This window comes from Astatotilapia calliptera, chromosome 14 (genome assembly GCF_964374335.1).
Source record: "Astatotilapia calliptera chromosome 14, fAstCal68.1, whole genome shotgun sequence".
Classification (NCBI taxonomy): domain Eukaryota; kingdom Metazoa; phylum Chordata; class Actinopteri; order Cichliformes; family Cichlidae; genus Astatotilapia; species Astatotilapia calliptera.
The window spans coordinates 2,157,065-2,170,388 of NC_137435.1; the positions used below are offsets into that span (position 1 = coordinate 2,157,065).

Genomic DNA, 13,324 nt, shown 5'->3' on the forward strand with positions numbered 1-13,324 from the left:
GCACTTTAGAGCAGGGGTCCCCAATCCCAGTCCACAAGGGCCAGTGTCCCTGCAGGTTTTAGACGTGTCCTTGATCCATCACAGCTGATTTAAATGGCTAAATTAGCTCCTCAACATGTCCTGAAGTTCTCCAGAGGCCTGGTAATGAACTAATCATGTGATTCAGGTGTGCTGACCCAGGGTGAGATCTAAAACCTGCAGGACACCGGCCCTTGTGGACTGGGATTGGGGACCCCTGCTTTAGAGTTACCAGTTAACCTGTCCCCACTAACTGCATGTGTTTGGACTGTGGGAGGAAGCCGGAGTACCTGGAGAGAACCCACAGTGTATCACCTGTTCAGGTTATTTACTAGATTTGAGGCAGGTGACACGCACACTTCACAATAATGCTTGAACCTTCCAGCAGAAATATTAGCAAACACAGAGAAATCAATATTTGAAAACACGCGTGAGTAAACAGACATCACTGGTTGTGGTCGAGCAAAAACATTTTCCCATGTTTTAAAAATAAATGAGACGAAAAAAACAACCAAACCATCCAATAACCAACAAGCACCAACAGCAACATCTCATCTCCTCCCAGGATGTTCGCTTGTTAGAAATGGTTAAACCACCACACCGTGCAGTCGCTGTTACACACATTTAAAAGCTTCATTTATTACATTTCCAGGTAGGTGCCCTGCAGGTTAAAGGTCAGGTTACAGATCTATTTATACTCATCAGAAGCGAGCAGCTGTGGTTTGGGCTCTCTGATTTCTGTAAGCCTGAAAAGATGAAACTCAGCGGTATCGGTGTTTCCTGTTTCAGCTGCGTCTTCTCCTTTGTCTGCACCGACACCGAGGTCGTTTCTGAGTCAAGACTGCAGTGAGGCCTGGGCCCTCAGGTGCTAGCACACCGTCAGAGGCTGTGGTGGCTTCACGTGCTGCTGGTAATATCACACAGCGCCACCTCAGCCCCGACACAGGAAGAGAACAAGTCGAACCAGAAGTTTTCAAACTGTCTCCCGCCGTATCTCTGAGCTTCTGTACAGACACGTCGTTACAGTCGTGGCTTCAGCACAGTGCTAACCTGCACACTGCACCAGGTTAACACAACCAGAAAAATGACTTGCACGAGCAGCTGGAGGAGGTGCAGGTGTTAAAGTGCTGTGATGGCATCACACACAGCACTAACTATGATGCTGATTATTATTATTAACTCAGCAGCTCTTACACGAGTCTGATCACTGTAATAACCTCCTTTCAACGAACCAATCACAGTCTTTACATATTTATGTTCATTTAAACCTTTGGTGCAGCCGCCCTGAGCCGAAAGCTACAAAGCACAAAGGAACACAGGAGAAACAGCAGGTTATAATCCTGAACATCTCCAGGTATGAGCCACAGAAAAGATGTACCATAAAATCTCTTCTGGCATTCTCACAGTGCAGCACAAATATTTCACAACTAAAGGAGAAAGTCAAAGTGGAAAAGGTGGAAAATCTCCAGGAGGAACGAACTTCAAAAGGATCCAAAATACGATCGAAAGCGTGGAATTAAAGACATAAAATCCCATTCCTGTGAAGACCGAGGTCACAGAGTCTGCCACGGTCTTCAAAACACGCAGACAAAAAGCAAATCAAAAATCTCCAATAACTTCATGAACGACTTGTTTCTGAAGAGGACGACTCCCCAAAGAAATCCTTCATCCTGTCCTCACCCGAGTCCGACTCCACAAATCAAAGATTACATTTCCATCCTCTCCTCCTCCTTAAACGGATCACTCTGGGTCCATTTTTCTACTCGCCAAACCTGTCAACAACGCCCTTCACCATCCTCAGTCTGACTCTCCTCTGAAGGACAGGCTGCTAGCTCCACCCACCTGTCCCTGCAATCAGGGAGCCAAGTGTGAAAACACCAATCACACCCACCTTTCCATCAGAGGAAGTTCAGAGGCCCAGCGCGGCCAGAAATACAGATTATACCTGTTCTTTTGTTCTTTTGTTCTTTTGAAGATGGCTCAAAGAATAAAGCTGCATCTCCTGTTTGAAACGCCTGAAACTGACGTGTTTAAACCCAGCAGCAGAACCAAACATCTGATCCACGTTTCATCCGTGACCAACAACCACGTGCTGGGTTCATGTTTTCAAACAGGGGTATGTATAAAAGCGCCCGGCCGAAAAGCCCACGGTGATCTTTCCAGGAGTTTAATATTACTGACCCCCAGGGTAGCTGTGGCACATTTATTCCAACAAAACCCTCATTAAATTCTAAAGAGAAAAATACACAGCTGCCCTGCATGCATAAACCCTCACAGCACACTCGCATGAAGGAAACAATAAAAACCCTCTCTTCCTTTAAAAATGCCACACCACACTAGACTCTGTCAACTATTAGTTTAAAAAAACGCTCCTCAAACCTTTTCAAGAATTTCTGTTTGTCCTCAAACAAATCTCTTCTCTTCTTTACATGGAAGGTTTGACATGATCAATCTGATCCAGTGGGAAACATCTGGATTACAGGCTTATTCTTGACTTTATTCCAGGGGTGGGGAACTCCAGGCCTCGAGGGCCAGTGTCCTGCAGGTTTTAGATGTGTCCTTGATCCATCACAGCTGACTGAAATGGCTAAATGACCTCCTCAACATGTCGTAACGTTCTCCAGAGGCCGGGTAATGAACTAATCATGTGATTCAAGTGTGTTGACCCAGAGGGTCCTGCAGATCTAAAACCTGCAGGACGCCGGCCCTCGAGGCCTGGAGTTTCCCACCCCTGATCTAACACATTTAAACTCTGCAGCTCTTGAATGTTTGTCAAGTTTCTGGATAGAAACCAGGTAGAAACAGCTTTGTGTCTACTGAAATTTATTTTCAGCTCCTTTGTCACATCACCCCTACAGAAAGAGGTTGAACTGGATTTGAACATAGAGACGTGCTGCTGAGCAAGCTGATTGGCTGACAGTGACCGTGTTTCCACCTGTGAAGCAAACCGGCTGAAACTGACTAAGTGAGGACGCCGTTTCAGGAGAGGCAGCAAAGTCTCTCGCTCTGAGTGCACAGGACGAAGCTTAAAGACTCACCGAATATATAAACGATGGCGACCGCGCCGCCGACTCCCATGAATCCGGCCAACCGTAGCACCATCTTCTTGGCGTAGGCCGTGTTCTCCTTCTGCTTCCTGTCCTCTGCCTTCTCGCCCTCCCTCTCGCCCTCCCCTCCCTCTGGAGGAGGCTGACCCTTAAACAAAAACAAGCGTTTCTGTTTGACTATGAACTAGCATTAATGAAATGTGCAGCACTGATGCGCTCACCTTCAGTCTGAACTGAGAGGAAAGCGTTAGAGACGTCAGCTTCATTCAGTTTAACACAAGGAAACGTTTTTGTGTCTCTTTTAAACAAACAAGCAAAAAAAAAACAAAAAAAAAAAACTTTATTCCCAAAAACAGAATTTACAGAAACAATAAAAACTGACAGGAGGTGGTTTGGTGTGTATGCTGGCACAGTCGACAGTGTGGAGGAGAGCCGTGCAGGGCAGTAGAGGAGTGCTGCATGAGTGCTGCATAACAGCCTCCATCGTGCTCCTCGTGCATGTTTCTGAGCAGACTGTCAGAATCAGACCGCGTGCAGCAGGGCCCGTGCTCACAGCACAGTGCAGCAGAGGACAACAACCAACAGTCCAGCTCTGGTGGATGAGAGCAGGTTCACACTGAGCACAGGAGACAGATGAGAGTCTGGAGACGAACGCTATGATACCTTCAGGCTCATCCAGCATGACTGGTTTAGCTGGATAAAGTCCTCAAACCCAGTCTGAGACCTGATGCTGCTGCAGTAGGCCCTTGTGTAGCCGCACTGTGTAGTCAGTGTCTGAAAGATGACGACTCTGATGCTCCCCAGACTTGAACCCAAGGAGAACCTCAGGGAGGTTCATGCACCTGATGCTGCCAAACAGAACTGCAGAACGCACAGATGCACTGGTCCAAGTCTGGGAGGAGATCACCCTCAAAACACCGTCCATCATCAGGAGCATGCCAAACTAACTGAAAAGGCATGGATGTGTGAATGTGTGCAAATGTTATACAGCATTTAAAACAACACAGACTGACAGAAACCAACATGGTCTCATGGAAGGCTGTTGATTTCCTTCATGTCCAATTAAATTCATGGATTTTAACAGATTTCAGCACTTTCTGTATCTGCTGCTGGGAAGAAGTGGAGTGGCAATTATTTAGTCTTTAACTAAAACCCTTATTACAGTTCGTCTGTAGATGTCACACTTTTATGTTTGGAGTCTGTGGGAAACACACGGTTAGGAGTCACGTGGTGGGTGGCTTCCTCCATGACCAGACACCACACTGAGCTGCACGGGGAGGAGGGTGGGGGTCTGCTCTGACCTTCAGAGCGAAACAATCCTCGGCTGTTAATGCGATTTATCCCGCAGATAAAATCAAGCTGTGGCACTGACAAACACACACACAGCTGCGGGTGAAGGGCAGGTAACCACAGCAGTGCCAGCTGCACTCACTGCCACACAGTTAGGGTTAACCCTAACCCTAGGGTTACTGTTCAGAGGAACACACATTGTGAGGATACTCACGTGAGCCGGGCTCAGGTAAGCTGTGTTGCTACAGCCAGACTAGATAAACGCATGCTAACATTAGCATGCTAGCTAGTTAATGCCAGGTTCATTCATTCAGCAGACAGCTGAGCCCGCGTGGGGTGGTGCTGTCATAACGTCACATTTCTGAAGATCACGTGTGTCGCGACAAACACCACAAAACACACAGTTTAGTCCGTCTGGGCCCGCGTGGGTGAGGAAAATAACTTTATGTAAGCTAGCTGTCAGTCTGAGCTAAGGTTGGAAATGTTCGTTCATGAGTTGATTTACATCACCAGGGCAGCTCGTGATGGCGGGGTTTCACGGTCGGACCTACTACTTAATACAGTTACCCCCGTCGACGCCACTGAGTGCTGTTAAGGTTGTAAAATGAAGCGCACCTGAGTCGGCTGCTGTTGCTGCTGGAGTCTCTCCTGGAGGATCGCCTGAGCTAACCCGCCCGTCGCACTGCCCGCTGCGGCCGGCGGCTTGTCCGTGGACAGTGTCCGGATGACGTCCACCATGGCTGGGGCGGAGGCACCCGCCGCCGCGCTCCTGAGCCGGAGGAGGCCCCGGCTCGCCCGCAGACACATGGGGAGCACACACACAGCCGACATGTTGGAAAGTAGCACTACAGCTAACGCAAATGACGCGAGTAAGAAGGACAAAAGCACCCGATTGGCCGAGGCCCTGTGAGGGGCAGGCAGACGTCCCAATCAGAGGAGTGGAAAGCCACGTGGGGCGCTAGGATGGAGGGCCTTTTAGGATTGGCACCAATCAGAAGAAAGAGTGAGTCTGACCTTCGATTGCGACATTAACCCTCATATTCTCATCAAATATTACTAACACGTTTTACCACCAAGAGATATTTGCCTCAAGGAAATGGTTTGCATATGGCTGATGAGCAAGTGTTTGTGTCAGGCACTTTGTTTATTTATTGAATACATAAATGGCCCCTTGATAATGAAACTCTAGCGCCACCATCAGGTCAAACTTTTAATTTTAGATTTATTTTCTAATTATGTTTCTAATCAGGTGCTTCACCAGGGGATTTACCTCTGTATTTGGTTTTTGTTCTTTATTTTTCTCTCACTTTCTCTGTTTTTTAGTTTTCTTTTTCTAAACTTTTCTTTCTACTGTCTTTTCAGCTGCTGGCACTGTAGAGTCCCAGTGCTTACTGCCCAGATGCGTATCACATCTGGTAGGTGTGTTTCTTCAGGCTAAACCACTACCATAAAGCTCTACCAGTTAAAATAAAATTTGTTTGTTTGTGTTGTAGATCCGGACCGTGGTCCGCCTGTTAGCCTTCTCTGATCTATGGTATCAAAAATAAGGTGTCGTCAATAAGTCTTATCAGGAAGTCATTCTCAAGAAAAAAACAGCTCCAAATTTGTGATTTTCTAACTTGTCCACATTATCAGCCATGAGCAAAACAAGCCCCTAACACCCCTCTCCATGTTAAACCTTAAAGCTAGGCTGGAACTGAATTGCAAGAAATTGTAGGAAAACAAATAGTATTGCAAAAAGAAACTACTTACTTAAAAAGTCAATGAAGGAAGGGCAAAAATTATGGTGATACTGACAGTAATGGGCAGTAAACTGAAGTACTGTCCTGCTGCACCAGGGTGGAGTCAGTCATGCTCCAGAAGAGACTGAGCGCAAAGTCCGAGCAGATTCATCAGCACGTCTAAATTTCAGGTGGAACGTAAAGCCACGTTCTTTTCAAACATTAGTATTTGATCCATCTGCTGACACTGTAGTGCCCCTTCCCTGTATACATAATAGATACACATGTCTATAAAATCACCAAATCATCACGTCAGATTTGACTCACCTGCAATTTGCTGAAAACATTTCAAAATGAGTTGAAATTAGTAAAACATTTGAAGATATGTGGGGTTATGAAACTTAATTATTTTAGCTTTTATTATTATAAAGAGACACCGACTTAAATATTAAAACATAGCTTCCAGTTAGGTTCTATAAATCATTAGCCATCGATTAATTAATAAAAATTAAGAAATACATGCTTATATACGCTGCTTAATTGTTTATGTGTGTTATTTGTGCAAGAATTTACAAAACTGCTACTAATAATAATACATTTTATTTATAGGCGCCTTTAAGACCCTCAAGGTCACTTTACAATAGCGCAAGAACAATAGAAGCAGTAAAATATAATAAGCACAACACAATAAAATATAGAGAAAAGGTAAAAGGTTAAAAAAAAGAAAAGGGAAAAAAAAGATGCAAACTATCAAAGAAAATTTCACAATCTGTATTTTTCACTGTTGGTGGAATCTTAAGTACCTGGAGAGAACATGCAAGATGCAAAAAAATAAAAAAAAATCAGCCTCAAATTTACCCTAACTATAAAAATATTAGTGTTTACTCTGATATAACAGCTGGATTGATTTAGATTATGAGATAGGTGAGAAGAGGGAAATCTAAGATGCTTGGAAAGACCTATCTTATGTCTAAGTCTATGTTTAAGTCTATCTTATGGCCAACCTCTGGCTGTATCTTGGACCTGGAAAATGGCGCCACGTTCCCACAATACATTGTGGCGTGATGTCAACTCCAAAGCCCTATTGGTGGAGAGTCCTGGATTGTGAAGTCCTATTGGGAGTGTTCCTAAGAGGTTTCATTGACCCACTATTGATCATGTGCCTCATCACATCAACCAAGTGTGAAAACAGGTGTGGGTCACTATCAGAGGTTTTGGGTGAACCCATTGTGAGAGCTTGCTGAGGTCAAATGGCCCCAGGATGTGAGTGGGTGTTAAGGCGTCTGGGAAGGATCTCAAAACTGGATTATAAATGACAGACAGTTAGCGTCGTAAGCCCAGCCTTCCGTTCAAAGATGGTCGTTCACAGTGGACATAGATGCTTCTTTGTGAACTGGTTTAGATTTCTGGATTCCTTTGGAGAGTTAACCCCTGCGTATTAGCTTAAAACGCTACAAAGGGCCAAGAATAAAGGAGGACAAGATCTACCTAACTTCCAACACTACTTCTTAGCCAACAGGCTACAATTCATCCCAGGTTGCCTAAATCACAGCCACTTAGATGAACCCTAGCTAGACACAGAACAGGCACTATGCAATATAAATAGAGACCTCAGACCTACCATTCATTAGCTCAAACATCAAATACGATGTATGCAAAAGCATCAACATCAGCTGCTCTCTGACAGCATGGTGTCTTCATTCATCCCAAGCAAACGTGCACCCATCTGGAACAACCCTGACATACTACAGAACAATAATATGATTAACTTCACAGTCTGGAGTCGTAAAGGAATTAAATACTTGGAAGATATATTCGAAGGAACAGACTTTATTCCATTTGACAGATTAGTTATACAATACATGATTAACAAGAATAGATTTTTAGAATATCAACAAATTAAGTCTATAGTAAAAAAGAAATTAAAGCCTAATCAAACGCCATCAAGTGTGGTACAAATTCTTTTACATCCCTGGGTACAGTTAATAAAATAATACATAGAGTGCACTATACAGATCAATGGATGTTCAGGATGGGTTTTACGTCTTCTAACAACTGTTCGCACTGTAAAGGCAATACGCCTAAAAATTACATCCATGCTCGTAGGTTCTGGTGCTGGATATGCGAAGACTTATCAAAGTTTTTTGAAATGTAACATTCCAGCCTCCCCTTCAGTTTGCTTTTCGGGTCATTTAGATGATGTCACTGTGGAGATGATTACAGTCCACATGGCTCTCGCTGCCTTATCCATTGCTAAGAAGACTGTCCTCATGAAATGGAAAATAAAAATCATTTTAAGTTTAACCAATGTAGAGACCGTTTGTTGGACTATTGCCAGACAGGAATCAAATAAACAAACAAAAAATAGATTCTGGGAAGAGACAATGGAGTAAAAGTCAAATGCTCTGGACCTCCTCTCTCAGAGACAAACGACTGCCACGACCAGGCACTAACACTTTTTATTATGGGTGATAAACAGGATACTAAAACAGATTAAGGTGCCCTTAGGTCTGATCTCAGCTCATGTTTCTCCTTCTGCAACTTTCTGGACCATCACCTCACTACCTGGATCCTGGACTACCTCACCGACCGACCACAGTATGTGAGGACTCAGGGCTGTGTGTCGGACAGGGTCGTCTGCAGTACGGGGGCCCCACAGGGAACGGTTCTGGCTCCGTTCCTCTTCACCATCTACACTGCAGACTTCTCCCACAATTCCACCCAGTGCTTCCTGCAGAAGTTCTCTGATGACTCTGCAATAGTCGGCCTCATCACTGATGGGGACGACAAGGAGTACAGAGGTCTGACCCAAGACTTTGTGGACTGGTGCCAGCTGAACTACCTCCAGATCAACGCCAGTAAAACCAAGGAACTGGTGGTAGACTTCCGCAGGCACAAGCATTCTCCACTGCAACCACTGAACATCCAAGGTATGGACATTGAGGCTGTGGACAGCTACAGGTACCTTGGTGTTCATCTGAACAACAGACTGGACTGGACTCATAACTCAGACGCCCTCTACAGGAAAGGGCAGAGCAGGCTGTACCTGCTGCGGAGACTCAGGTCGTTTGGAGTGGAGGGCCCACTCCTGAAGACCTTCTATGACTCTGTTGTGGCTTCTGCTATCTTTTATGGTGTGGTCTGCTGGGGCGGCAGCATCTCTGCTGGGGACAGGAAGAGACTGAACAGGGTGATCCGAAGGGCCAGCTCTGTTCTAGGATGCCCTCTGGACCCAGTGGAGGTGGTGAGTGACAGGAGAACGGCGGCTAAGCTGTCATCCCTGTTGGACAACGTCTCCCACCCCATGCAGCAGACTGTGACAGCACTGAGCAGCTCCTTCAGTGGGAGACTGCGGCACCCACGGTGTGGGACGGAGAGATTTCGCAGGTCTTTCCTCCCCACTGCTGTCAGACTCCATAATAAAGACTTTAACTGATCAAGCACACACATCCACACATGTGCAATAACACTAAGTGCAATAATCCTTTCTGTCATCGTTGTATTTTTACTCAGTTGTATATAGTATTCGTATTCTATTTTTATCTTATTGTATATTTATTTTATTTTATTCTACTGTATATAGTATTTTATTTTATTCTATTCTGTACAGCTGTGTACTGTATTTATTCTTATTGTATTCTAATTTTTGCCTCATAACTTTTGCACTGTCCACTTCCTGCTGTGACAAAACAAATTTCCCACGTGTGGGACTAATAAAGGTTATCTTATCTTATCTTATCTCCTTATTTGGAGTCACTGCTTCACCCATCACCATGGCAACCACCTCCTACCCTCCAGTCAGATCTGCATAAAGGAGTGTATGGTGCATACCATCGCCTAACAACTGATTTATCACCTTAGCTATATTCCACAGAGAGGAATGCTTCTCTCTGCTCATGTCTGTTAGCATCAGAGTGAATCCTGTGTGCAGTAAAAGACAAAACACAAATATGTGGTGCTAATTATGCGACATTAGCCTTACAAGATAAAAATAAATCCCAACACGTGTCTTTAGTTGCTCACAGGTTCTTGCACTTACAAATTGGTTCAGTTTTGGTTGCTGTATGTTTTGAAATGTTACATTTACATTTTTCTTTACTTTAAATAGTAATGAATTTATTATAATGATGCATTAAAAAACTGCATCAACTCTATGCCTTGAAAGCAGTCAGCTGACTTTTTCTATTTAGCTTTTAAAATTTTTAATGTATTTTTTCTATTAAAGATTTTACTATTATTATAATATGGAGGTAATTTCCTGCCAGATATGGAGGTCTCCCACTGTAGTTGTTTGATTTTGAAATGTGATGTCATGGTCCTCCAATTCTCCCTGGGTTCCTGTCAGTGCTTGTTATTGTGTGTCCCTCTCTCCCTCCCATCCTCACTCCTTTCCGCCTGGGTGGTGTTGCATTGCAGATTTCCACCTTCGGCCAACGCACCTGCTGGCAATCAACTCACCTGCTGCTCATCATCCCCATCAGACTGGTCACTACGGCGGCTGAGTTGTGGTCATCGCTGGCTCGTGTAGCCCCAGCTGTCACAGTTTCTCTTCTCCCTGGTGCAGACCTTCCTTGATCCCTCCCTGTTTCCCTTGGACCCTGTTGAGCGAGTGTATTCATGAGTGAGCGTCAGCGTGGAGTGCAAGTTTGGTCATGTAAGTGACTGACTTTGTGAAGACAGGAGTTTGGGCGTGTTTCCCTTCTCTGGATTCTATGGAGCTCCTGTTCCCTTCACCATTGTATATAGCAGCTGGTGTCACTTAAATAAACTCACCTTTATTGTGAACATTCAGAGACCCGCGTTTGAGTCCTGTCAATCATCTTGACATGTGAATGGGCAGATTGAAGGCTCAGTCTGAAAGCCCAGAAACAACCTCCATAAAGTAGCTCTGCTTTTGTCACTGTGGACTGCTACCAGTATTATTTGTGTCACAGTAAATATTCAAATTTTCTTTAGATTTCTCTGTTTTCCAAGCATATCAGTGACATATCAGCAAATCAGTTCTCTCTTTGTGGCACTGTTAGCTAAAAGTTAATAAATTAACACAGGGTGTTATTCTGAGGTTTTTTAATTTTTCCCCCTTTTTGATACAATGTAGTGACAGACATTAAAATGAAGCATAATCTTACAAATTTAAAGGAAGGAGATGATGAAGAATTCAGAACTGATGAAAAATGGCAGGAGTAACTGTTAGGTAAATCACATTGGCTGGTAAAAGCAAAGAGTTCCTTCAGTGGGCTGGTTTCAGTCATTATGCAAATGTACTGTTTATAAGATTGAAACCTGCAGTCAGCTGAGACTGAAGAAGTCACCTGGATGAGTGATGAAACGTTTCTCCCACTGAAAACGCTACGAACAGATGAACAGAATCAACCATTTGGAGATCTGCTTACCTGGATGACTGAGCATCAAGACAAAGAGAAGTTAACCTTTATTTAGTGATATGACCAAATAGCAAAATGGACTTTTTGGGAGGAAGTCTGCAGAATTGAACCAAAAGCAATCTGGAATTCTTCTTCCCCTTCGGTTTTTTTTTTTTTTTTTGCAAATTTTTGTTCAGGCAAACGTGTTGAAAGAAGCCTTTAACTGTCAAAATTCTTGTTTTGGACCTCTAATAAAATCAGTCATGTCTGATATCTTTTCTGATATTGCTAAAAACCAAATTTGCTACCCTCTTCACTCATTTGGATGAGCAATTTAGGTTCTCACCACAGTGAGGACGCTGGTAGGTCAAAACTTGGAATATCCCTAACACTTATATGAAGGAACAAATAGAAGAGCCATAAATATCTTTTTATCATAGTTCAATAAGTTTAAAGTGATTTGTCTTTGAAAGCTTTGTTGTAGCTTTACTCTTTTTTCAATATAGTGTAATCAAAGTTCCAATTTTCAAATGGGTTCAAATGGAGCGTTCCAACATATACACCAAATTTGACAATTGTCTTATTTAACCTGTTTGTCTGAAACAGGTCTCTACCTGTATAAAGAAAGGTTAAATAAAATAAAATTGACTTCATTCAAACAAAAGCATACAACATCACTCTCAAACTGAGATTTTGAAATTTAGCATTAGTCCACTTTGTTTTTTTCCCTCCTTTCTTTCAGCTCAATCTTCAATATGCTTTGTCCACTATCCCTCCTGACATATTCAAACCATCTCAGCATTGCCTCTTTATTTGTCACTTGGGTTTGGTAAAAACAAACAAACAAGCAAACAAAAAAAAACTATTCAAGTACAATACAGATAGCTGAAAATTCTACTGAACTGAAAAGTACAGTAGTCATACCTGGGTCCTGGGTTAGCAACCAGACAAAAACATTCAAAAAGTCCTAGGAGTGAAGGGAACAGTTTACCCAGCCCAGGATAGGGTTACCACCCTGGAGCCAGGTCCAGGGAGGGGGCCTGGGGGCGAACGTCTGGCAGCTGGGCCTTAGTCCACGGGGCCCGCCCAGTCCAATAAATGGACATTAGCCCAGACTCCTGTAGGCCCATCACCAGCAGGAAGCACTCTAAGGGTCGGGTGCAGTGTGTGCTGGGCAGCTGCCAGGGGATTCTCACAAACCATCAGGCGACTCAGGTTGGTTGACACACCTCTACAATGTTGCAGGGTGGAACCTCTTGACCGGGGTGGTGTTTTCCATCTTCAAGAAGCGGGGACCCGAGAGCATGCGCCAACTATAGGGGGGAATCACACTGCTCGGCCAGAGTTCGTCCATTAGTCGAATGTTGGATACCGGAGGAACAATGTGGTTTTCATCCTGGTCGTGGAACGCTGGCCCTGCTCTTCACGCTCTTGAGGATACTTGAGGGTGCATGGGAGTTTGCCCAGCCAGTCTACACGTGTTTCGTGTACTTGGAAAAGGTATTCAACTGTGTCCCTCTGAGTGTTCTGTGGGAGGTTCTTCGAGAGTATTCGGGTGTCTGGCACACTGATGGGGGCCATTTGATCCTTATACAACTTTTGCAAGAGCTTGGTCCGCATAGCCGGTAATAGGTCATACTCATTTCCAGTGGGGTTTGGACTCTGCCAAATCTGTTCTTTGTCACTGATTCAGATTATTTGTACAGAATTTCAAGGAATAGCCAGGTGGTGGGAGGTTTCCACTGGGACTGCCTGAGAATTTCATCTCTGCTTTTCGCAGATAATATGGTTCTGTTGGCTTTATCAGGTGGTGGCCTCCAGTTCACACCGGAGCAATTCTCACGCCAGTGTGAAGCAGCGGGAATGACAATCAGCACCTCCAAAT

The 13,324-nt window shown here is 44.2% G+C and overlaps 1 protein-coding gene and 1 long non-coding RNA gene across 2 annotated transcripts in view; one reads left to right on the forward strand and one right to left on the reverse strand.

Annotated features, from left to right (window-relative positions):
- The window catches only part of timm50 (translocase of inner mitochondrial membrane 50 homolog (S. cerevisiae)), a 31,210-nt gene extending 25,951 nt beyond the window's left edge, over positions 1-5,259 (reverse strand). The window contains exons 1-2 of the mRNA XM_026191967.2: positions 4,971-5,259; positions 3,057-3,213 (exon numbers count right to left, since the gene is read on the reverse strand). Coding sequence (XP_026047752.1) covers positions 3,057-3,213; positions 4,971-5,186 — 373 coding nt within the window. The 5' untranslated portion in view covers positions 5,187-5,259. The remainder of the gene's footprint in view (positions 1-3,056; positions 3,214-4,970) is intronic.
- On the forward strand, positions 5,219-11,710 carry LOC145419916 (uncharacterized). The gene is made up of 3 exons (XR_013901177.1): positions 5,219-5,358; positions 5,718-5,770; positions 10,493-11,710. It is a non-coding gene; the product is annotated as an uncharacterized LOC145419916 (long non-coding RNA).
- Positions 11,711-13,324: the final 1,614 nt, after the last annotated feature.